At 38.5% G+C, this 23,883-nt stretch overlaps 1 protein-coding gene and 1 pseudogene across 1 annotated transcript in view; both read left to right on the forward strand.

Annotated features, from left to right (window-relative positions):
• Window positions 1-23,883, forward strand: part of bcr (BCR activator of RhoGEF and GTPase) — a 62,506-nt gene that overhangs the window by 30,428 nt on the left and 8,195 nt on the right. The window contains exons 2-13 of the mRNA XM_060890852.1: window positions 7,454-7,638; window positions 9,808-9,912; window positions 10,648-10,833; window positions 14,238-14,345; window positions 15,094-15,154; window positions 15,450-15,502; window positions 15,588-15,728; window positions 21,296-21,417; window positions 22,260-22,425; window positions 22,568-22,687; window positions 23,028-23,103; window positions 23,201-23,305. Of these exons, the coding sequence (XP_060746835.1) occupies window positions 7,454-7,638; window positions 9,808-9,912; window positions 10,648-10,833; window positions 14,238-14,345; window positions 15,094-15,154; window positions 15,450-15,502; window positions 15,588-15,728; window positions 21,296-21,417; window positions 22,260-22,425; window positions 22,568-22,687; window positions 23,028-23,103; window positions 23,201-23,305 (1,428 nt within the window). The remainder of the gene's footprint in view (window positions 1-7,453; window positions 7,639-9,807; window positions 9,913-10,647; window positions 10,834-14,237; window positions 14,346-15,093; window positions 15,155-15,449; window positions 15,503-15,587; window positions 15,729-21,295; window positions 21,418-22,259; window positions 22,426-22,567; window positions 22,688-23,027; window positions 23,104-23,200; window positions 23,306-23,883) is intronic.
• LOC132860526 (U6 spliceosomal RNA) lies at window positions 20,657-20,750 on the forward strand (annotated as a pseudogene).

The raw sequence follows: 23,883 nt of genomic DNA on the forward strand, positions 1-23,883 counted from the left end.
TATGATGGATCTATGATGTTTGAAAAAGTTAAGTGTTAAGACGAGTTAATGTAAAAAATTGATTTACATTTTTTTTTAATATTGTATGCTGTCATTAGAATTAGTAAGTCTGTGTTATTTAATAGAAAGTTGTTAATAATGATAATGAGGGCTTTTGGTGAAGCTCTGTTCTGTTCTTAGATGTCAAAGTGATGGAAAGTGTTTTGAGAATAACCTGACAAACTAAGGAGCTCTGTGTGTGTGTGTGTGTGTGTGTGTCCTAATGACTCTGGCTAGAGGAGTTGCTGAGTCAGCTGACCTGTGTAAAACAACATGATTTATGTACACTACGGGTGTCTACACAGGCACCAGTGTGACCTCTGAATTATCGTGGCTGAACATACCATGCAAATGACAATCGTGTATAAATTTAAATTGTTCAGTGTACTGTATATTGTGGATAGTATGGATTTTTTAAATGATTTGTTACTCTCTCTCTTTCTCTCTTTTTTTCTATCAACTTTTCTCTGTTGTAGGGCACACAAATAGACTGTTGTCTAAAATGCCCGGTTACCCGCAGATAAATTAGCGATAACAACCCCTCTGGTGACTTTTGTAGGCTATCAGGGGTGTTTGCTGCACTTTCGTGGTGCATTAGAAGGCAGACAGAGAGGTTTAAATGCCCCCTTAAGATTTAGGGCTCCTAGCTGATTTCCCGGCAGGTCCTATCTGATGGAGGGCTATTGTTTGCTTCTTAAAAGGTTTTTAAAAAAAATGGAAACAGTGACAGAAATAAGACACATTTGAATATAACCAGGAGCCAGAAGTAATAGCAAACTATTCTGAAAAATGTTTCTGACATTAGCACTCTTATATAATTGATAGTGTACACATTTGATATAACGGTTCTAATTAGGCCTGATTGCATAATTGTCTGCTGTCTGAATGATGCTAATGGGTCAGAGAGTGTAACAAGTATCAGAGATATGCAGATGACTTTAGTTAAAACGTCCGCAGAGAGAAAACGCATTACGTGATCAAAAGCTTGTAAGGGTGACGCCAGTCCTTGTCTGCCACAGTCTGGGAAATGATGTAGCTTTAAAAAATTAATTGCATTAGATATTATCTCTGATCCTGTACTGTGTTGTTTTGGGTCCACCTGGCTTACTGAATGAAATTGCCAACATGGATTAGCTAAAGTGCTTGAAATAAATAGAAAAACACAAATAGTTTGATGCATTTTGTAGCTACATTATAAATTAGCATGCTAGCAAAAAACAATGATCTACCTAACTACCTAGCTAGCTTGCTATTAAGGTAAGCTAGCTAGAGAACAAGCTGTTCTAATAAAGCCAGTTCCTAGTTTGCTAGCTTGCTATAGATTTCAGTTAGCATGACGTTTTATATGAGCTTTAGTTAAACTGAGAATAAACATTTAAACATTACATCAAATTCTTTCAGTTAAATTATGGTGTTGATAAACACCATTCATTAATCAAATTATTGATTACAAAGCTATTGAAAAGTTACAACTGTTTATTAAAACCACTTAAATAATGTTATATTGCTAGGAAGCCAACTAGCTGATGTTAGTGCATAGCTTGGCTATATATGTGGCTAGCATATAGAAATAGAATGATAAAATCTGGCATTAAGAGGGCTAGCTGGAAAGGATCAAGCCAGGGCTTTGTTGCTAAATAATTCCTAGCTAGCTTGTTAGTTAGCCAGGACTGAGATAAAGTAATGTATTAAATAACTTCTTTTAAAATAGTTAAAATAGCTAATTTTTCCAATCCAGGTTAAATTTCTTTCTCAAGTCATACTGCCACAAAAGAATTCCCAAAGTCTTGGAGTTAAATTTAGCAGCTTATAAACACTCATTAGGACAGATCGGAGATTTAAAAGTCCCCGCTCTGTGTGCTTTCTGTTTTGCATTGACCTTTCCTCAGATTTTCCTCAGAGTTAGTCCTGATTCAGTTACTGAAAATCTGTTTCTAAATTTTCTGAAAGTAGTCAGTCATTTACAGCATTTGGCACACGTCCTTATCCAGTGCGACTTACAATTTTATTTAATTTTTTATACAATTGAGGATTAAGGGTCTTGCTCAGGGACCCAGGAGTAGCAGCTTGGTGGACCTGGGAACTCACAACCTTCCGATCAGTAGACCAATATAATAATTTATACTGTAGCTAAAAATAAAATAAAAAGCACTTTTTCTCAGACTATATTTGTATATTTTGCTACCAGACACAGTGTATTCAGCTTGCTAAATATACCTTGCTACATAATGCTAACTAGTACTGTTAGCAGCATTATCCTTACAATATATTACCAAATAGCAAACTTTAGATTTAGGATTTGAGGAGAAAAAGAGCTATAAAATATTCAATTTAGTTGAATAATAGTTAGCCAGCTATACCTATTACTGTCTTTCTTCTTTGGGGCAAGTATCTGAGTGTGTTAGCATTATTTACTAGCAGTGTAACAGTGCTATAGAGGTATACATTAATAGGGAAAAAATATTTTCACTTAAAAGTGTTAACTGATATTTAAAATTAAGGTGTAGAAACTTTGTCAGAGCAGGTGATTTTTTTTTTAGTGATATAGACAGAAACATACACTGGAGACAAACAAATACAGACATACAGATAAACACAGGTTTACGCAGTTGATTGCAGTGTAAGTGTTTGTTGTGATTATACTCTTTACTTCAAGATACAGTCTGATTAAATTCACAGTAGGAGGTCACTGACTCTGGCTGATTTCCTGAACTTAGTCCTGTCAAAGCCAAAGCGACAGTCACAGCCACAGTCAAAGTTACAGTCAATGCTTTGGGGATGCAAATTAACACCCTATTTACTCCATGATCTACCCTCTCTCCCTAATCGTTTCTCTTCCACACATAAAGAGAAAAGACACGTCCTTTTTGGAAAACCTGAACCACTGGAACAGCCATCGTCTTATATCACCATAAGACATTTTTACAATTATATATTTGTATGATATATTTGTTTTGACTGCTGGTGGTTTGGGGATACTAAGCACAAAATATTGGTCTTGTTTATTGTGTTTACTTTGTAATTTATTTATTTTTTAATATCTCAAATATGAGTTTAACAAAATGTTTGTATCACCAATAATTTGGATTTATTTGTATAGTTATTTTAACAATGGACATTGTCTCAAAGCAGCTTTACTGAACATAAGAAATATTACAAAAAGTACAAATGATACAAAGATTAATATTATACAATGGTTAATATAGGTTTATAATATTATTTATGGTTAATATTAGACTTATATTTAAATTTGTTTGTATTTATCCCCAATGAACAAGTCTGAGGCAACTGTGGTGAGGAAGAAACCTTGAGAGGAACCAGACTCAAAAGGGAACCTCATCACCATTTGGGTGACACTGGAGGGTGTGATTTATAAATTATTATAAACACCGGAGAGTGTAATTACGAATAATGTTTGTTCTACGGTCAGATACAGTTTGACAATTGAGTATTGATTAGGAGGTTTCTTGTCCTCAAAGACCACATGGAGTTCTCTTTGAATCCTCATGATCAGAATCCAGTAGCTGTAGCTGGTACATCTCTAGATGCCTCAGGATCCTCACGGGCTCAATGCCAACTGTTTTGTGATTTTATAATGTTAAGTATTATATAATAAATAATACTAATACATTTTACAGATTGTCACCTCGTCCTTTTCTGTGATAGGGCAAAGCATCAGACTTCAGTTCTCTGAATAAATTTGTCTTTTAAAATGTTAAGATTTTAAGATTTTATGTCTAAGAATAACACAAATATTACTGTGGACTTTTGATCTGATTCCGTTGGATTCTTTATTTAGACATGAATCACGGTCATTGACTTTATCTGTTGTTTCCTTTTTAAAGTGTTTCACCTTGATTCACCTTTAAAAAAAGCTTGTTCTCTAGCTAGCCTACCTTAATAGCAAGCTAGCTAGGTAGTTAGGTAGATCATTGTTTTTTGCTAGCATGCTAATTTATAATGTAGCTACAAAATGCATCAAACTATTTGTGTTTTTCTATTTATTTCAAGCACTTTAGCTAATCCATGTTGGCAAAAAAAAAAAACGTGGGGCTTAATATTATTCACCATCATTTAAGGACATAGATAGATGCTAATGGTTAAGACCCGTGACATCATTTAACTAGTGAGGCAGTTCTGTGTTAAGGAAGCTTGCTAGCTAATGTAATGTTGCTAAGTTCTTAAGTTTATACGATTCAAACCAGTATTTGATGCCAAAATTGTTTTTACGCTAATTCAAACGCGCCTGCTCTAACATTTTCCGAAGAAGTACCATAAGGCCTCCACTTGTAAATGTCTTTAAAGCCATTTTAGATGCTGTACAGCTATCCAGTAAAAATGTTGCAGAATGTTCTGGAGGGTTGCGTGATTTATTTTGTTAAATAATTAGCTCCGTACATTTAGTCCGATGGTCCATAGACTGTTAAACACACATACTTTTGAACACATAGTTATTTCTGTTTTGTGGTGTATAATCTTAGAAATTAAATGAAATACAAACTTGTGGATTTGTCACCTTTCCTGCTGTGACTCAAAGTCTTAAATGGGACGTCTGTCTTGACTTGGCATGAAGACAGGAAGTTGGCATTTGAAACATATTAATCACTTCATAGGTTTTATTTTAGGACATGTGACTCTGTGCCACGTGCCTTGTTTGCTTGTTTTTCCCTCGTCCCTCCAAGTGACACTTTCGGTCTCCTGCCATGATGCTTCTCGTTAAATAAATCCACATGCATGTTTTTTGGATACTTAATTTTGATTTTGCCTTCCTACTTTTTTATAATCTCACTCGTAAATATGGATTCAATTTAAATAAAATTTACAATTATGTTACTCTCAATTACTGCTACTCTCTCTCTCTCTCTCTCTCTTTCTCTCTCACTTACATACACACACACACACACACCAGTGTTTATAGAGGGTGTGTCCAGCCTGCCTCGCTGATCCAATTCTTTTGACCCCCACATTAAAAGCCCACTTTACCACAAACTTAAGCCGAAGAGGGATTTGGAATGAGATGGAGAGGTTTACAATAAAGGGCAAAACAGATGTCCCTGAAAATTAATTATGTAGCAAGTGTGTGTGTGTGTGTGTGTGTGTGTGTGTGTGTGTGTGTGTGTGTGTGTGTGTGTGTGTTGTAACCACCTTGGCATTAATGCTGTACAAATAGCCACTATTAAAAGATTACAAAGCAACTTATACAGCATCCTAAAGGAAGCAGATAAAAAATGAAGATGTGCCAAATGCATTCACAAGTCGAAGACTTGGAAATTACTTGGGCTATAAAATGGTAGCTAGATGAGATTTTGTTTTTTGTTTTTGGTTCAGAATAAACCAAACAGAAAAAGAAACCATTTTAAATTCCTGTATTTAAATCAAATTCTCCATGATTCGTCATAAGACAAAAATTGAGCGTTGTGTTTACAAATGTTCCCTTGTTCCCTTAAAGAAATGAAGATATAAAGATGTTATATCACTGAGGCGGAGTAGTGGATTAATACAAGTTGTGGAAAAGCACAAAGACATTAACAATGATGCTCCCACATGTGCACACTGCAGCTCGCTGGCCCTAAAGCTGAAGAGCAACGGCCATCTGCGGGGAGCTGGGGGAGGGAGGATAAGACGGAGCGGGGGAGCAGAGGAAGAAAGCGGTGTGATGGAGGACAGTGGGAATAGATGGACAGTAGTGATACGAGGTGGAGGATGGGCTTTATGGTGATAAGGCTTTCTTTCAGAGATCTTATTCATCTTGCTTCCTATGTCCACACACACACACAGCTGCCATCGATGACTAGATGTCTGGAGCGAACGTAGGCGCACATCTACAGCGTGCTAGTAAACAAACCGTAAAATGCAAACACATAGTGGATAATTCAGAGAAAGAAAAAACGAGTGTTGAGTAAGTTAAAGAGGCGAACATGGTTCTTTAAAGAAATGTCATCATTTCATCATGTACTGTATACTGTAACATCTCTTATCCCAAGAGCCGCTATCATGTTACTCTTACTGGCATAGCAGATCATCCATTAGCAATCCGATCTGTGTGCGTGTGAGTGTGTGTGCGTTTCAGTGTGGGTGTGTTTCTTTTTGTGTGTCTGTGCACATATGTGTGAGTTTCAGGGTGTGTTTCAGAGTGTGTGTGTGTGCGTGTCAGTTTCAGTGTGTGTTTGATTCTCTGTGTGTGTGTGTGTGTGTTTCACTCTCTGTTCTTGTAGCGTTTAGAAAATTCAATCATTTAACTGCATCAAGTGTCCTAATGTGCCATATGGTACATTTTCACATAACCTAGTAAGACCTCTACTAATAAAACCGTCAGCTCTCAGGAACCTTTGCAGTAGATGATGTCGTAACGAGCAACAAAACACAATAAAAAATTCCATCCTTCAGCATCCAGACTTAAATTTAAAACTTTTAAAAATGTAGTCTGTAATCACTGGGGAAGAATTTCAGTTATTTGAGCCGATTGTGGATAAATAAACGGTCACTTGTATGGTTATAATTTTTATTTTCATGCAGACCGATTAGTAAACAATGCAGAACCGTACGCAAGTTTACTAGATCATTATTTTATTGTTGAGTAACTCCAATACGAGTAAAATATGTTAACTCCACCTTGTGGTGTGGAGAGTTATAACGTTCATGCAGGCCATCATGTTGTCAGTATTAAGCAGTATACTACAATACCACCAGCATAATATCACCTTTTCTTTATTTAAACAAAGACATGTAGTTATTTCCAGTAGCTAGATTTGAACATATGCCCAAATCTTCCTTTTTTTTTTCCTCTGAGACCTGTAGGCTGGAGCGCAGCGTTCCGTATAGTCAGGATGAAATTAGCAGCTTGTGCTGAGTAAAAGTAGGTCACTTGACATGATGAGGATAACAGGACGCAACGACAAAGACAAAGAAGACGAAAAATGCTTCAGGTCATACAGTAAAAAAAACATGTGATGTATATGAATGGGTAGTTGTTACCAAGTGTGTTGGAGACAGTGACGGGAAAAAACAAACATCAAAACATGCTCCAGATTTTTTTTTTTTGTTATTTTTTTAACGAATATGTCCGATTTCAGACATGATCGTGTACTGTCTTGGCACATGGCTGTATTTTGTGGGCGAGAGTCTTGTCAGGTCTGGATGCTGCCCTTTTAGTTGTGGGCTATAAGAATGTAACCTTTCCCCCAGACAGACAGAGATTTGATTGTATCGCCAAATGTCGTGTCCCCATCAGAGCAGGAAAATATGGGAGATTCTGTTGTGGGTTAACATAAGGTTTTAAAAAATACACAAATACAGAAGAATCTGCCATGTTAATGATTAACATCTTATGTTTAAATTAGACACAATGTCCTTATTAGCATGTTATCGTGACATTTTGTACTAAAGTTCATCTCTTGTCTTTCTTGTGGTCCAGATGGTCCATTCACGGGAACCCCGCCTACATACGGTTACGACGCTGACCGGGCCGAGGAGCAGCGTCGTCATCACGATATCCTGCCCTACATCGACGACTCTCCATCGTCCTCGCCGTACCTCAGCTCCAAGAGCCGGAGCAGCAGAGACACACTGTCTTCTGGCTCCCTCGAGTCCTCTAAGTCTGTAAGTGTGCTATAACACAAAGCACATAAAGTGTTCAACTAGAACAAAACGAACTTTAGCCAAGACGTTACGTTTTCTGTCCTGCTGATTAAACAATAATATGTTCCCAGTTTCTGAATGCTGGGTAAAATATTTCTGGAATAAACAGCACCCAAATATCAAGAAGAGTTAAAGAAAAAATGATGAGGGGAAAGTGAGACAGGTAACTTAATGAACAGTGACAGAAATGTCAGAGTCACCCAGTTAACAAGCTAATGTTTTATTAAGATCGTTTAGATATGGAGATCTGGATTGATCCAGATCCATAATGAGGTGACTAGTGGCAAAGAAGAAAAATACAGGAGTCTTCATTTAAACTCGTGATGGTCGTGATGACGTAACATGAGTCTTGAGGACGATCTGCAGTCATTTTGAAGTTCCTCCGAAAGTTTTGCGTTAATTTCTGCGATCACTGAAAAAACCTTTTATAGTGTTTTTTTTTGCCCACATCCAGACAATGTTGTTTTAAAAAAAAAATTATTAGAATTATTAACATTAGTCTTATCTACACTTAAGGACTTAAGAACTACACTTCTTATCTCGAATTCTTGTGAGTTACATAATCAGAAATTTCCTCATTTATAATTCTCTTCCTTTAGAGTAACCGCAGTGTTCTTTGTAATAAAAAGTCTGTAATTACATTTCAGGTTAAAAATATCAGCTGTCTGAACTGTGAACACAATGCTCCGCTAGTAGGAGGAGAACTCTATACAGTGTTTCTGTGAACAGCCAGTGCCCTTTGACCCCTGGATTCCGCTCCCACATGGCTTTTAATTAACACCGGCATGCAGACTATCTGCAGCTCCTACGCGTACACGTGTATATCATGAACACGTTGATCTAATTTATAAATGTAGGCAAGGCCAGGTGTGTAATAACACGGATTTGAACATGGATTCTCTGAGGAAACGTCTCGGCTTCGAGGCCTGCGCAGAATCTTAAAAGAAATTAAAAACAACATGCTTTAAACTAGAAGGAGGAATATAAAAATCACACAGATTTACATCACTCCCTTTTTCCTCGTCCTCATCACTCCCTTTTTCCTCATCGCAGTTGATGAGGTATCATCAGCTCCATTTGAGTCATTTCTGTACTCGTGTCTCATCCTCCAGACAGCGTGAAGTGATTCTTATGAGCAGATTTATTTTAATACTCGCTGTGCGTTCTTCCTGCAAATTCCCCACGCTTTCCATTTGATTCGTTCCTTATCGTTTATTAGAGAAATAAAATCCTCACACAAGGCTTTGCACTGAATCTGAAAAAATGATATTATTATTTTTGAATAAAGTATGTTCAAGGTTTGTGGGTCTGTGTGTGTGTGTGTGTGTGTGTGTGTCTCCGTTTTAATTAGCTCAGAGATTTGCGCTCTGCCTCTGCGCTCGAACCTTAAAAGGTTCTTAATAAACGTATGGATGAATTATAGATGATAAAAGTGGATATGGACAGACTGCTCGAGGAGAACATGCTGCGCTCGAAACACTTGCTTTGTTTCTTCGGTTCATCTGCCGCCGTATTATTTTTTATGCTAATGTTTTGTCATTAACTCAATATCTATATTCAGTGCTGCTTTATTTTCTGTTCTGGTTGATCAGTTTTGATTGTTGATTCATTTTGACTCCACTCCTGGCTGTAATTCATATCACAGGTTTATATTAAGCCACTTGTTCTAACGTGTCGTTTCTATGGTAACAGCTTAAACAGGGACTTGGATAATAGATGCTCAACATAAAAAGATTTACCAAAGTTGAATTTTTTTCATATGATGATTGCAGGACTTATTTATTTAATTTACATTTTTTTTTACATTTACGGAAGAAGTCTCCAGTGTCAGCACTTAGTAACATGACAAGCTAATACACCCGCAGAAAAGACAAGTCCTACTTTGTGTGTGCGTGGTTGTCTGTGTGAGTATTTGTGTACGTATGTATGTGCTTGTGTGTTTTTGTGATTTTTCTGTGGGCATTTGTATGTTTACCATTGAGTGTGTGTTTGAGTGAGTGTGTGCGTGCTTGTGTGTGTATGTATGTGTGTTGTGTGTGTTTGTATGGATTTGCTTGAGTGTTTATATCTGTGTGTGTGTGTGTAAATGTAAATGTAAGTGTGTGTATAAATAATTCTCTTTCTCTTCAGGCCGACCTGGACCTGGAGAAAGGGCTGGAGATGCGCAAGTGGGTTTTGTCTGCCATCCTGGCCAGTGAGGAGGTCTACCTCAGCCACCTGGAGGCGCTGTTGCTGGTAAGAGATTTTAATGTGTATTGTATGTATTGTGTTATTTTATAATATTGTTATTATGAGCTTGGTATTTTGGTTGAAATATATGAAATTTATTTTTGGCCAAACCCCATTAACTGGATAATCACATTACTGTATCAGAGAGTGTGATAAGCTTGATTTCCTAAATGAGCGGAAATAAAGCGGAAATAAAGGCTGCCTCATATCACTGCTCTAAACGTCACATAGCAGCCATCTGCAGTGTGTGTGTGGTTGTGTGTGTGTGTGTGTGTGTGTGTGTGTATACGTGCGTGTGTGTTGATGTAAACATGCCTGTTACAGGCTGAATTGTACAGGAATAGGATTGTATTGCTGTATTGTCTTGTTTTTATTTATTTATTTATTTTTTTATATAAGTTTTATGGAAATTTCTCTTGGACTACATCATATTCTCACCCCAAAATTGTCAAGTTTTACAATTTCCATGGAGAATTTTACAACCAAATAAAATGTAAACAAATATAACTATCATAAGGCAAGGCAACATTTTTACATTGATAGACATTGATGTGTAGAATATTCCTGTACATAACTAGTCATTTTCTGGAGAATATCATAGAGGCTTGAGCTTGCACAAAAAAAGCCCATCCAAGCATTTCAGGTCTGCATAAAAGTTTATCTCCCAAATTTTTATCTCACGTTTAAACGAACAGATCATATGAACGTTATAACAAACAGCTCTCTCATTTTGTCCCTCAGCCCATGAAACCACTGAAAGCCGCAGCCACCACGTCCCAGCCGGTCCTGTCCATCCCACAGATCGAGACCATCTTCTTCAAAGTGCCTGAGCTCTACGAGATCCACAAAGAGTTTTACGACAGCCTCCTCCCCAGAGTACAACAGTGGAGCCACCATCAGCGTGTAGGAGACCTCTTCCAAAAACAAGTGAGTCACTTTCCATTATCTTGGATCTGATTTTGATTCAAAGTGACCAAACAGCCCTGGGATAATATTAAAGTCAGCAGAGTTAGTGTGAGACAAACGGAAACCTTACAAGCCAAAAACCACTGCGAGCCTGTTTCACATCGATGTAGATTAAGAGATTCTGTTCTTCCACAACCCACTGGGCTTGAATCATCTTTAACAGCAGTCTGTTAAATTCTTAATGAATAGCAACTTATTTATTCGCTTAATGCTTCTCTGTAGTATGTGCTGTGTATGCATTACACACAGAGGATTGTGGGTAGTACGATGGCATGTTGTCACAATGCCATCTTCTTCACCCTGGCAGCTTCGATGAAAGAAACTTTGTTTCAGGACAAGGACTATTAATAGAGTCATAGAGTACAAGGACTGTGAATCCCCTGATCTCTCCATCCTTACTGTTCTCTTGCTTCACTTCTCTCTCTCTCTCTCTCTCTCTCTCTCTCTCTGGATGCTGAGAGTGTAATGTCCTTGTTCTTCTTATCAGTGCAGATTGTGCTTATTTCTACATTTATTTGGTTGTAGGTTTTAGAATGTAAGTTTATTTTTTAAATGTGTATGACCGATGGAGAAAGCTGATTTCTTTACATTCGGCCGATTGCGAATGTTTCACTCCACATTGTTGTGCATCTGTACAGTTTTTAATAAAAGTGGAGGAGCTCAGGGTCATTACCGGTCAAATTCGCCATATGTTCCTGTCGTTACGAGGCAATTTTTGGAGGCAGAATAGATAAGGAAAGCATCCTGTGTCAGCAGCAGATAGCACTGCTGCCTACTGGTTTCTGTCCAGCCTTCACAGTCAGCTGTTACTTCGCCCGCCGTTTGTGTGTGTGTGTGTGTATTTGCATTTGTGCATTTGTTATTTGCTGAAAGTGATTTCACCTTACTTATCCTTAGCCCAAGCTGATCCCTATTCACACAAGTGGGCTTACAAGCATTTCAGCATGTGTAGTAAAGTAAGCATCCTGCAACAGCTTGCATTAGTTTACCAGCAGATGCAGTCTAGGAGTCCGCCGAGCCACATGTTTTGCTCGGCACTATAACCAGATTATCACAGAGGAAGTTCTCGAGGCCCACACTACATATTGATTTTGGCCTGAAGCAGCCGTTCCTGCTCAGCATGGATGGGATTGTGGATGCCTTCTAATTTTCTTTTGCTCTTAGCTCTTAGTAGGAAAAAGGGTTCAGTCGGAGTTCTGTTTTAAAGCGGGTATCAAGGCTATATTTGGGCCAGACGGCCTGGGTCATGGCAAGGTGAAACTGATGCCTTAGGGAAGTCAGATTGTCTAAAACAAATGTGCCAAGCCAAAACTTTTTTAAAGCATTTTTCCTTGGACGTTCCACAAAAAACCCATTGGACAGATTTAAGGTATATAAATATTCGCACTTTTATTCTAAACAGGAAGTCCAGAAGTAAAAAATATATTAATAAATCGTATACTAATAATGCATTATAAGTGTTTGTTATAACTGTATGACTGTATAGTGTAGTAACATATGGTAATGTATGCATAGTGCTCATAATTATTTAAAGTTACTCTATACAATAGTGCTGTTAGCCAAATGCTGATAATAAATAGATAGGTATATACTTTAAATCTCCTCTAATCTATCTATCTATCTATCTATCTATCTATCTATCTATCTATCTATCTATCTATCTATCTATCTATCTATCTATCTATCTATCTAAAAATATTGTGAAATAAAAATTGTATTTAATTAATGATATTCAGACAACAACACAACAAATCATAACATAATCACACACATGGTTTTAAAGCATTTATATAGTTGGATTTATTCTTTTAATTCTTTTAATTATTATTATTTTTTAATAATTTGATTGCCTGAAGTCAGCATGAAGTGAAATTATTTGTGAGAAAAAAATGCCTGGCTCCAGGTCAGTTGGCATTTTTTACACAAATGATTTATACAAAACTGTCTGTAATTCTAATGCTAGTCTCCAGTCTAATATAAAATAACCTGTCATGTTTTCAGAATTTTAAGGAATTTTCTACAAATGTTTCTTGTCTTTATTCAGGCTAGCTAATTAACATGTGCTAATCTGGAAGAATTTCTAACAGTGTTTTTAGCTTATACTTTTAAATGTTGGATAAAAGTTTCACTGCTGATGTTAGCTAGCTAGTTAACGTAAGCTAACCCGACAGGATTTTTAGGAGGATTTTTAGCTCACACTAATAAACGATAAATGTTAATACATTTCTCTGATATTAGAGCTAATGTGACTAAACAAGTGTTAAGTCCAGTGTTAACTCTAGCTAAATTGCTAACATGAAAACTGACAGGATGTTTCAGAAACATTTGGTCAGGAGAAAAAACGTCCCCTTGCTTGAGCTCTAGTTGTGTAGAAAAGTATTAAACACATAAATTAGTGTTAATTACTAGTTAGCAAATATAACGGGCATCTGATTGTATCTCTTTTCTGTGTATTCGTCTCTGCAGCTGCTACTGGCTATGAAGCATTGCAGATAACTCTGTTATTACACACACGCACACACATGCGCATACACACACACACACACACACACACGTATTCAGTGACACACACTCTAACAGACAAAGTCCTTTATCATCCCAGTGTATATTTGTGTTTGAGGAGATTGATTGACCCCTTAAGCTGAAGAGGGATGAATTGCGGCAATGTTTTAGTCACTGAATTAGATTTTCAGATGTGCCAGTTATACCCATTAATTGTGCAGCCTGCGCTGGGCCTCAGTGCCATGAAAACTGCTCCAGGCCCTGCAGCTGAGCTCGTGGTAGCCCAGTGGATTGGATGGCGATGATACTGACTCATCTGTCCACCTGGGAACGTCCACACATGGATCATTTGTTATAACTTTGTCTCACACACTACATCACTATAGCACAGCAATTCTTTATAGATTGTGGCTGGTTTTCAACATTTTGTGCCTGATCAATGAAATGTGGGTTTTCTTTGGTCAGAAATTGTGCAAAAGTTCAGCCTTTTAGGTTTTCCTCTTGAATTCAAGTGACATTTTTTCCAAAACCGTTTTATAACGTGACAAAAACAGAGTTACATTTGCCACCCTGAAGGAACTTCTTCAACAACAGTACCTGAACTGAAGTTTGTTCTGTTTTTATATTTCGGTACAGGTTTTATTTGTGTTCTGTCTAGAGAATAAAAGGCAAAGCTACAGTAAATGTAATGTCCTTTATGTCCCCAACATTACTAACAAGTCAACAGCATACACAAATGATTGCTAACCACAATGAAGACCAATGATCAATCATCAGGCAAAATCTCATCAGGTCTTACCGGGACTTTCCATAAAGCAAATAAGTATGCATATAACTGTGACTGTTTTTTTTTCCACGTGCAGGCAAGTCAGCTAGGGGTGTACCGGGCATTCGTGGACAACTACGAACTAGCCGTGGAGACGGCAGAGAAATGCTGCCAAGCCAATGCACAGTTTGCCGAGATCTCCGAGGTAACAGCTTTCAAATGAAAGGTCTTTCCCTTACTTATTCAAGCCAGGCTGCATTCTCTAATCTGTCTTACACACTACCCTGGTATTCCACTCTCACTCTGAGTATTGAGCGAGATACATGAAACATGGCGCCCCACCTGAATTGTAGAAAACAGAGCTCTTCAGTCCTCAGGGACTTGGCATGAGATTTTATGGCCAGCTAAATGCTAGAAGGAGAAAATGTTACTCGGTCTCAGTTCAGCCTACTCCAACCCCCCCTATAGTAAGCGTCGTCATGCCAACCAATACTTCATCTAATACAGCGAGCCTGGCTCCCTCAGTCCCCTGACACCATGACTAGTCCAACGTTAGGATAATTGTGTTTAATGGGATAGCGAAGCAGAGAAAACCAAGGGGGATGCAAAGTGTTGCGTGGGTTTCAGAGCCACAAGCTTTGTGGTAAAATAACATTCTGATTTATCTGCATATAGCAATAGAGTGGACCAGCTAATGTGAGTTAATTCATTCACACTTGACTAGCATTATGCAAGAACCTAACTGCAGAGAGAAAAACAAATGCGACTTAATAATGTTCATTCATGGCCTTAATATTATGAACAGTGTTGCGCTGGATCATAAAATGAGATAAAAGTCTCATTTTCCTTATTTTGATGAATGCTTTAAAAAACAGCGCTAGCAGTTATAATCCAATGCAATAGCGCTAGCAGTTATAATCTAACGCTCATGTCTTTTTATTTTATTTCCGTAGAACCTGAAAGTCCGAAGTACCAAAGAGTGCAAGGACCAGATAGCCAAGTACTCACTGGAAAGTAAGATTGCTTATACCCATTTTCATTTGTTATTTTTATGTGTTGTAATAATTTGCAAATTTAAAGTATCTGAAGATCTAATGGACAGTTACAGGGACCCAAGATCTATAAGAGGAAGTATATCTCAGATCAAACGTACATACCTGTCTGTTTCACCTGGTCATTTTTAAAGTGTCATGTGATGTCTTCAGCATTACCAGAGCTTTTATTTTACAAATTATTTACCATTTAATAGAAGAAGACACTGCTGTACTGTTTAATAATTGGTTTCTCTGTATGTCCCTGTGTGTTCTAGCTCTCCTTTATAAACCTGTGGATAGAGTAACAAGAAGCACACTCGTTTTACATGTAAGTTAAACTGTGTTTGTATTTTTCATGTTTATAATAAAAAAATGTAGATTCTGATCGAGGTGTGTATGCATGTGTGGTATAGGATCTGCTAAAGCACACACCCTCAAGTCACCCGGATCACCCCCTCCTCCAAGATGCCCTTCGTATCTCGCAAAACTTCCTGTCAAGCATTAACGAGGAAAGCACACCACGTCGCCAGTCCATGACCGTGAAAAAAGGCGAGGTGAGTGGGGGAAAAACTTCGGAACATTCTGTCTATCTTAATTTCACACAGTTGGTCTGCCACCTCATCATTCCTGCAGCTGGGAATCGTAGGAGTGTCAGATGAATCGCTGGCTCTTGATGGACTGTGAGTGAAGGGCGGCGTGTAATGTGCCTTTAACGAGCCACCTCGCTCTGATTCGCATCGCATTTATTATTCAGGAGGCGGCCATCTCGTGAGGAATCCTCCTTCACATATACACACGCACATTCAATCACAAACCCTTATGTGGTCTCTGGCAGAGAGAGAGAGCAAACTACTGATCAAATATTGATGATGTGTACATGAAAGGGTTTGATGTAAATCTCTGGTTGTTCTGGACCACCTTGTCTTGTTTAAGATGCTTGGACAAAGCTGTTTGACCACATTTCACCAGACAAGGGTTAGGGTTAGGATTTTTCTTTTTTTCCCTTTTAAAAAAAAATTTGAGACTTGATTTGAGAGACGACTGTAACGGTCTCAGTAACGAGTAAAAGGCTGCATCATCATCACTATGGAATCATCACTATATTTGGCAACTGGCCAAATATAGAAAGAGGAAGATATATCTGCCTCTTTGTTTAGAGTTCAGGCCATAAAAATGATTTGTGCTCCTGTTTTTTTTTTTTTGATGATACATAAATTATTCCGTATTAATGTTGTACAATAACGTGTTGTTTTGCGATATAATTTGTGTATCTGCTTACAAATGACCAGCGCTTCTCAGTGACCAGTCCTTTCATCTCCAGTGTTAATCAGGAGCCGGTAATAAACGCCTTAATGGAACATCGAGCAATAGAATAACACGATATTGTTAATGCACAGGTATCAAAAATGTTTAAAAGCAGTGCTTTTATTCTTTGAAAAAAAATACTTCAATAATTACTATTCCATATTTATTCTAAGATGCAGAGTCTTGAATTATGATAAAGCCGTATCGAGCTTTTTAATATTCATGCACTGAGTGAACATATCCCCGTATCCAGACTATAGTACAGCAGCATGTCAATAATTCCTGCAGAAAAGGATCGCGCTTCGGAGACCCGCTATGGCCACATGGGGGAGGGGGAATGCACAGAAGCTACTTAATTAAAATGCAAATGGAGCAGCATGTTTCTCTTCTGAAACTGCTCAGGCTTCTTTTAGTCGTTGGGACTGTGTCAAGAGTGGAGGCATTTATGTTGAGACTAGCACTAAAAAAAACACACATACATTTGTGCATAATCTACACCTTTTTTGCCTATTTAAGTACACATACCCTTCAGGCACACATATTATTATGCTTGTTTGCTGGCATCGGTTCATGCACGCAGAAAGCTTTAGGTTGGGTGCGAAAACAAAAAGCGCCGTACATCCGGTAACAGTCGAGCTTGTGTGTGCATGAAGGATGTATGCATTTTTATATTCAAAGAGGCATGAATGTAAAACTAGGTCTACATGCGTACATGTTTGTTCTTGTCAAACCTTATGATATGCATGGTTAAGTAGTGGAAATGGAGTTTTAACTTTTTCAGAGAAAAGTTCAGAGAAACTCCATATTTTCTATTCAAAAATTCTACAACTACAACTGGCTGATAGATTTCATCAGATCTGTTTTTTTTTCAGTACCCACAAGAATTTCTGTACTGTACTGTACACATACACACACACACACACACACACACACACACACCTCCTTATAAATATGTAGGCTGCTGTTCTGCTGCATGTGAAGCTGCTGGGAAAAATCTGAATTTTCTGAGCTTCATCTCATGGTTAAATTGTGCTTGTAGTGAGCAATTTTAAGAGACTTCTCTTGTCACATTTTGCTAAAGGCAGGTTTTAGGAAAATGTCATATGATGTGCAGAGACAGCTGGTTTGATGTGTGCTCCTTACACGAACAAGGCCGTCGTGTTTGTGGAGGAAAATGGCTCAGAATAGATTACAACGTGCTACTTGTATGATGTGCTGCTCATAAATTTGCCATATTTGTAATATTCTGTATAGATTTAAGCCGTCATTCTTTGTTCATTCTTATGATTATTACTGATACATTGAGAAGCTTTGAACGGATAAGATCGTGTAGATGAGATGTCTGTACAAATCCTACTTAAAGAAGTCATATCTAAGTAAACAGAAACACACAGATGTGCAGCCTCCAGTGTTTGGTCGGAAGCTCTTGCACTCTTAAACTAGAGACTGGATTGCTGCTGAGACCGGAGGGCATAATAACCTTAATTCTGTGTGTAACTGCGCTCTAAATCACGTCTGACTCGATGTGGGCTCTATGAATAGCCGTACCAAGAATACCTGCTTAAGTCAGGTGCCGGTGACATCATTACTTCCTGAAAATGTGTTTGTTCCTTTTTTTTTAATTTTATTTTATCCTTCAGTTCTTTAATGGAGTCTGAGCCTCACCAAGTGGAGTTTGAGATGAACTGATTTTAATCTCAGAATCTTCCAGAAGGGAGATTTTGGTTTTAATGGGTGATAGCGAGTGATGGGACTTAAGTAGGTCTAAGAGGGATTGGATAATAATGATAGAGAGATAGAGAAGTTTGCATGGAGCTTGTGCAGGTTTTGTTTCGTTTTATTTTATTTATTTTTTATGATCATGTTAAAATAGATACAACTATTAACTGATGCCAAAGCTGTTACGTGTTAATTATGGCTCTATTTTCTCACTTAGTATAAGGCAGGATCAGTAAGAAAGCGCTGACACATAAAGTTCACCATATCAACAGTTCATTTGTTTATGTGGACTTTCAGCCATACATTTCAGCCCTGTTTAAAGCCCTGCTCACACTATGATTTTTCATAATCATTGCCGATTGTTGCTCGTCAGACTGTACGAACATGATCCCCATGTCACACTGTAGGATCTCAGCTGACATAGAGTCAGACTGTACGGCAGTAAAGACGCTTCAAAATCGGATGCACACAAGACGACCTGTCCGGAGTTTACGTCATCAATCCGTGACGTGTTCAGACCCGCATTCTCTCGCTGAAATGGCTCCAATAGGAGCACCAAACCGGAGTCATGTGGACAGTACTCCGGTTTGGTGCTCCTATTGGTTCTTTGGTTGATGCTTGTTGTAGTAGATGTCAAATTGCAGGTTAACTGTCTGACACTACTTACTGAACTTCATCGGAGGAAAAAAATGATTGCGACGGCCATTAATTGGCTGTCGGTGACCATGAACAAGACAAACCATCGATCAAAGACTACAGATTTCACCTTAGGATTCCAGAAATCTTTTAGGATTTACAAAATTTGTCTCTGACGACCAAATCGTAGCCAAAATCAGAAAGTGTGAGCCCGGCTTAAGTCGTTACTATAGAAGCAATAACATACTGACTCATTTATAGAAAATTAATCAGCCTTCTGACCTTCTGACCTTCAGGAGCGCCTGCTCAAAAGCTTTCAATAGCGCAACTGGAATGCGTTTGAAACCATTTTTGGAAATTGAGCAGTCAGATTTATCTTCTCCCCATCACATGACTCGCCTTTCCATTAGTCTCAGTGGGACGTGTTAAGCTGGAGGAAAGCATGATCGTTTTTATAATTCCCTCTCAATTATTCAGCAACCGTGGTTGAAACACTTTAATTGTGTGTCATGGTGGTTAGTGGGACCAGAAGGCCTTTTGACTCGTAGTCATTTCTCTTCTTTGCCAGTTGGAACGGCTTGGTCTCATTACGCTGACTGGGTGCTGGACTGAAATCAGGCCATCAGTAGGATTTGTGTTTGAGAAACATATCTGCTATACTCTTTATGTGTGTTTCTATATATATATATGTGTGTGTGTGTGTGTGTGTGTGTGTGTGTGTTCTTATTTCACCATCAGCCTGACACAGCTGCAAACACACAAACACTCACATTGCTGCCCTGCACACATCTCATCATGGCCATCACTAGCTGTGTGTGTGTGTGTGTGTGTGTGTGTGTATGTGTGTGTTCTCATTTCACCATCAGCCTGACACAGCTGCAAACACACAAACACTCACATTGCTGCCCTGCACACATCTCATCATGGCCATTACTAGCTGTGTGTGTATATGTGTGTGTGTGTGTTCTTCTGCTGATGAAGACTGGACCTCGATGACATACTGTCTAGAAAATGTGGGGGGTGACTGCTGAGCTGGAAAGGAGGCAGGTAGCGGCATCCTATTGGACAATCTTTTTGTGACATCACCTTTTGTTGTCCTACTGCAGGGATGACGTGTTGTTGTACGAGCGCTGCTATGAGAACAGTAACCACGGGCTACTCTATCCACTCGTGTGTGTGTGTGTGTGTGTGTATCATGGATGCGCATTCACTTTTACACATTAGCCACCCGTTTTGCTTTCAGGCTCTTTTATCTGAGCAGATTATATTCAGAATTTACCTGCTTTAAAAATGCCACATGAGCTCATCTCACAATCACACAAAGGCTCCCTGTACGCTGTGATTTTATGGCCTGTTTAAAGGGTTGGTCGCTCAGGAGTGAAAAACAATACTGCCACCTAATGGCAAAGCTGTTTAGTAAACAGTCAAACCATTTCAGCAGTGAAATGGACTGAATCTGGACGTATTTAGGACAATTGTGGTGGGGTTCAGACTGTTAAGGATCACTAATGGCAGTTTAAGTACATTACTGCTATAAAGAATAATCATATTAAGGATTTTTACCACAGCCTGAGATCAGCATTTCAATTAATTCCACAATTCAATAAGAGTAGATATTAAAGCATGTCTTTCAAGTATATAAAGAGTGAAGCAGATATGTGAGTGACAACAGATATTTCTGAAGGAGTGTTAATTAAAAAACAGTCACTGTTTAGCCTCAGTGGTTCAAGACCATGATCATGGTGCGAGATTTGAGTGTGAGGTGGTACCTGGGAACCATGAGCCACATATCAAAATAAACCTTATGATGCATTCATAACATATGCTTGCTACGGCAGCACATATACTAAAATTGGAATGATACAGAGAAGATTAGCATGGATAACACGCAAAATCGTAAAGCGTTACCATATTTTAGAGATCTACCAGCTCCAGTTGGACTCTGCGATACTATAGAGGAGATGTGAACTCCATGTGATCGTTTACATCAATACAACATTTGTCAGACTGTATATTTATAATCACACCCTCCAGTGTCACCCATATGAGGATGAGGTTCCCCTTTGAGTCTGGTTCCTCTCAAGGTTTCTTCCTTTACCATCTAAGGGAGTTTTCCTCACCACAGTCACCCGAGTCACCTCAGACTTGCTCTTTGTGGATGAATACATACACACTGTGAACTAAATACATCTAATAGTAATCTTGAATTTTGTATTTTGTTAATCTTTATATTATCCTTTATATTAACCTTTTGTTCTATGTTTATGTTCTGTAAAGCTGCTCTGAGACAATGTCGATTGTTAAAAGCGCTATACAAATAAACTTGAATTGAATTGAATTGAATTGAATATCAATGTTTCATAGTAGAAGTGCTTAGCCTAGTAAACCAAAGTAAATACAGCCTCTTTATTATGCCTTATAAACGGCCTCTTCGTATTTACTGTATGTTGTGTGTGTTCAGAATCGGCAGCTGCTGAAGGACAGCTTCATGGTGGAGTTGGTGGAAGGAGCAAGGAAACTGCGACACGTTTTCCTCTTCACCGACCTGCTGCTCTGCGCCAAGCTCAAGAAACAGATCGGAGGGTGAGAGAGAAATCAGTCTCAAAATGAAGATTGAAACTAAAATGAATATCACGATTTATTTCACTTTATTTTTTACATAGTATAAATAGTGACAGTTATCTAAGTTTAAGATGTGTGTGTTTGTGTGTTTCTATGGAAATTTTCAGGTAAGAGGGTAACTGACCAGCTCAGACTGTACCATAATCGCAAGATAAGGAGAACAAATGATGCTGATTAATCAAATTAAATTAAATGTTGCAATTAAAAATTTTGGGGGCACGGTGGCTTAGTGGTTAGCACGTTCGCTTCACACCTCCAGGGTTGGGGGTTCGATTCCTGCCTCCGCCTTGTGTGTGTGGAGTTTGCATGTTCTCCCCGTGCCTCGGGGGTTTCCTCCGGGTACTCCGGTTTCCTCCCCCGGTCCAAAGACATGCATGGTAGGTTGATTGGCATCTCTGGAAAATTGTCTGTAGTGTGTGATTGCGTGAGTGAATGAGAGTGTGTGTGTGTGCCCTGCGATGGGTTGGCACTCCGTCCAGGGTGTATCCTGCCTTGATGCCCGATGACGCCTGAGATAGGCACAGGCTCCCCGTGACCCGAGGTAGTTCGGATAAGCGGTAGAAAATGAGTGAGAGAGTGAGAATTAAAGCAACTTTGACAGTATTGTACATCCGCTCTTTATTTCAAAGGTTTGGAAACAATATCGATCCCCATTAACTGTCTATTATGTTTAAAGTCACATTAGTCTGTAAACCGAGCTCTGCTTTCTCTCTAATTAGATTCCGTTATATTTTCATCTCAATATTGGATTATTTTTCCTCATCCTCTACTCATTCTCTCTCTCTTTCTCTGTTTGTCCTCAGGAAGAGTCAACAGTATGACTGTAAATGGTACATTCCACTGTCAGATCTGACCTTCCAGGCAGCAGAGGACACGGAACCCGTCCCGATCCCGCAGGTCCCGGATGAAGAACTAGACGCCGTTAAGATTAAGATCTCTTCCCTCAGGAGCGAGATTCAGAGAGAGAAGGTACCAGGAATGAGCTCGTAAATCATCCTTCTGTTTAAATAGATGTTTCTCAATGTTCCTTGTTCCTTGTTGGTACAGCTCGATTTAGAAAGTTCCACTTTACTCCGTAACCCATAATGTGCTCTTTCTTTTGCTCCTTTAGAGAGCTAACAAGGGTTCAAAGGTCATAGAGAGGCTGAAAAAGAAGCTGTCAGAACAGGAGTCACTGCTGCTTCTGACGTCTCCCAACATGCCACTGCGAGTGCATAACAGAAACGGCAAGGTGAGACACTCCATCAATGTCACCAGAACCTCCTTAACGTCGGGTCTAAACCAGCGTCGTCCTTTTTTTTTTTCATTCTTTTTCTGTAGAAAATCAACTGTACATGCTTTTATCCTCAGATGTATTTTTCTTGTCTAGGCTACCAGATTACATCCTGTTTAATTACTAGAGCTGGCAGATACACCTTAGTTTTAATTAGTTACGTTTTGTTAGTTCTTACAAATTCTGTTTTTCTGTCTCTTGTGTTATCTTGAAACTGTCTAATCTGGCAACCTGCTCTTTCGTCTGAATACGATCAACTTTTTCTGTTTCTCTTCTCATTAAATTCACTTGGTTATAGAGCTACATGTTCCTGATCTCCTCTGACTACGAGCGCGCCGACTGGAAGGATATGATTCGTGAACAACAAAAGAAATGTAGGCAGCCGTGTCAGCGAGACGCTCACCACAAAAATAAAACACTATTAATATCTTTTCATTTGCTAAACGTTTTTGACCCTGCTTTGTTCGTCAGGCTTTAAGAGTGTGTCCCTGACCTCCATGGAGCTCCAGATGCTCACCAACTCCTGTGTGAAACTCCAAACCGTCCACCACATCCCTCTGACCGCCAACAAGGAAGGTAAGAAAACGTCATTATTTGGCTATTAAATAAACTTGGCTACTAAATAAACACAAATTCAGCCTGTGATAAGAAATTATTCAGTGATGTGAAGGAAAGGAACAAAATGCTTTGTGTTTTATTATCTTTCACCACTATAACAATGCCACACTATTAAGTATTATATGTTTTATTTGTTTAGAGCTACATTTTCCTGTCATGACATCAGCTAGTCCTTTATTTATTTTCTGCTAAAGTTAGAGAGATGTAAAGAGATGTGATATAATTTCCCCCAGTCTTTCCGTGCTGGAAAACTATAGTTCCTGTTACAAAATGTTGACAATGGAGACTCCTTCCAAGAAATGTTAAATAAACGAAAAATCACATTTCTCACAGAAAAATTCGCCACAACAATTCGAATTCAAATTTTATTAGTCTCATAGTCAAATCGAATAAAAATAGAATAGGACTAGAATAAAGAAGTTATTTAAAAAAAAAATAGAATTTAAAAGTAAATGAACAGAATTAAGATGTTATTATAGAAAAGATGATGTATTAGCATAGACTATGTGCGTTATTTTACAGTTTTTTGCTGGAGT

This window comes from Tachysurus vachellii, chromosome 17 (genome assembly GCF_030014155.1).
Source record: "Tachysurus vachellii isolate PV-2020 chromosome 17, HZAU_Pvac_v1, whole genome shotgun sequence".
Lineage (NCBI taxonomy): Eukaryota > Metazoa > Chordata > Actinopteri > Siluriformes > Bagridae > Tachysurus > Tachysurus vachellii.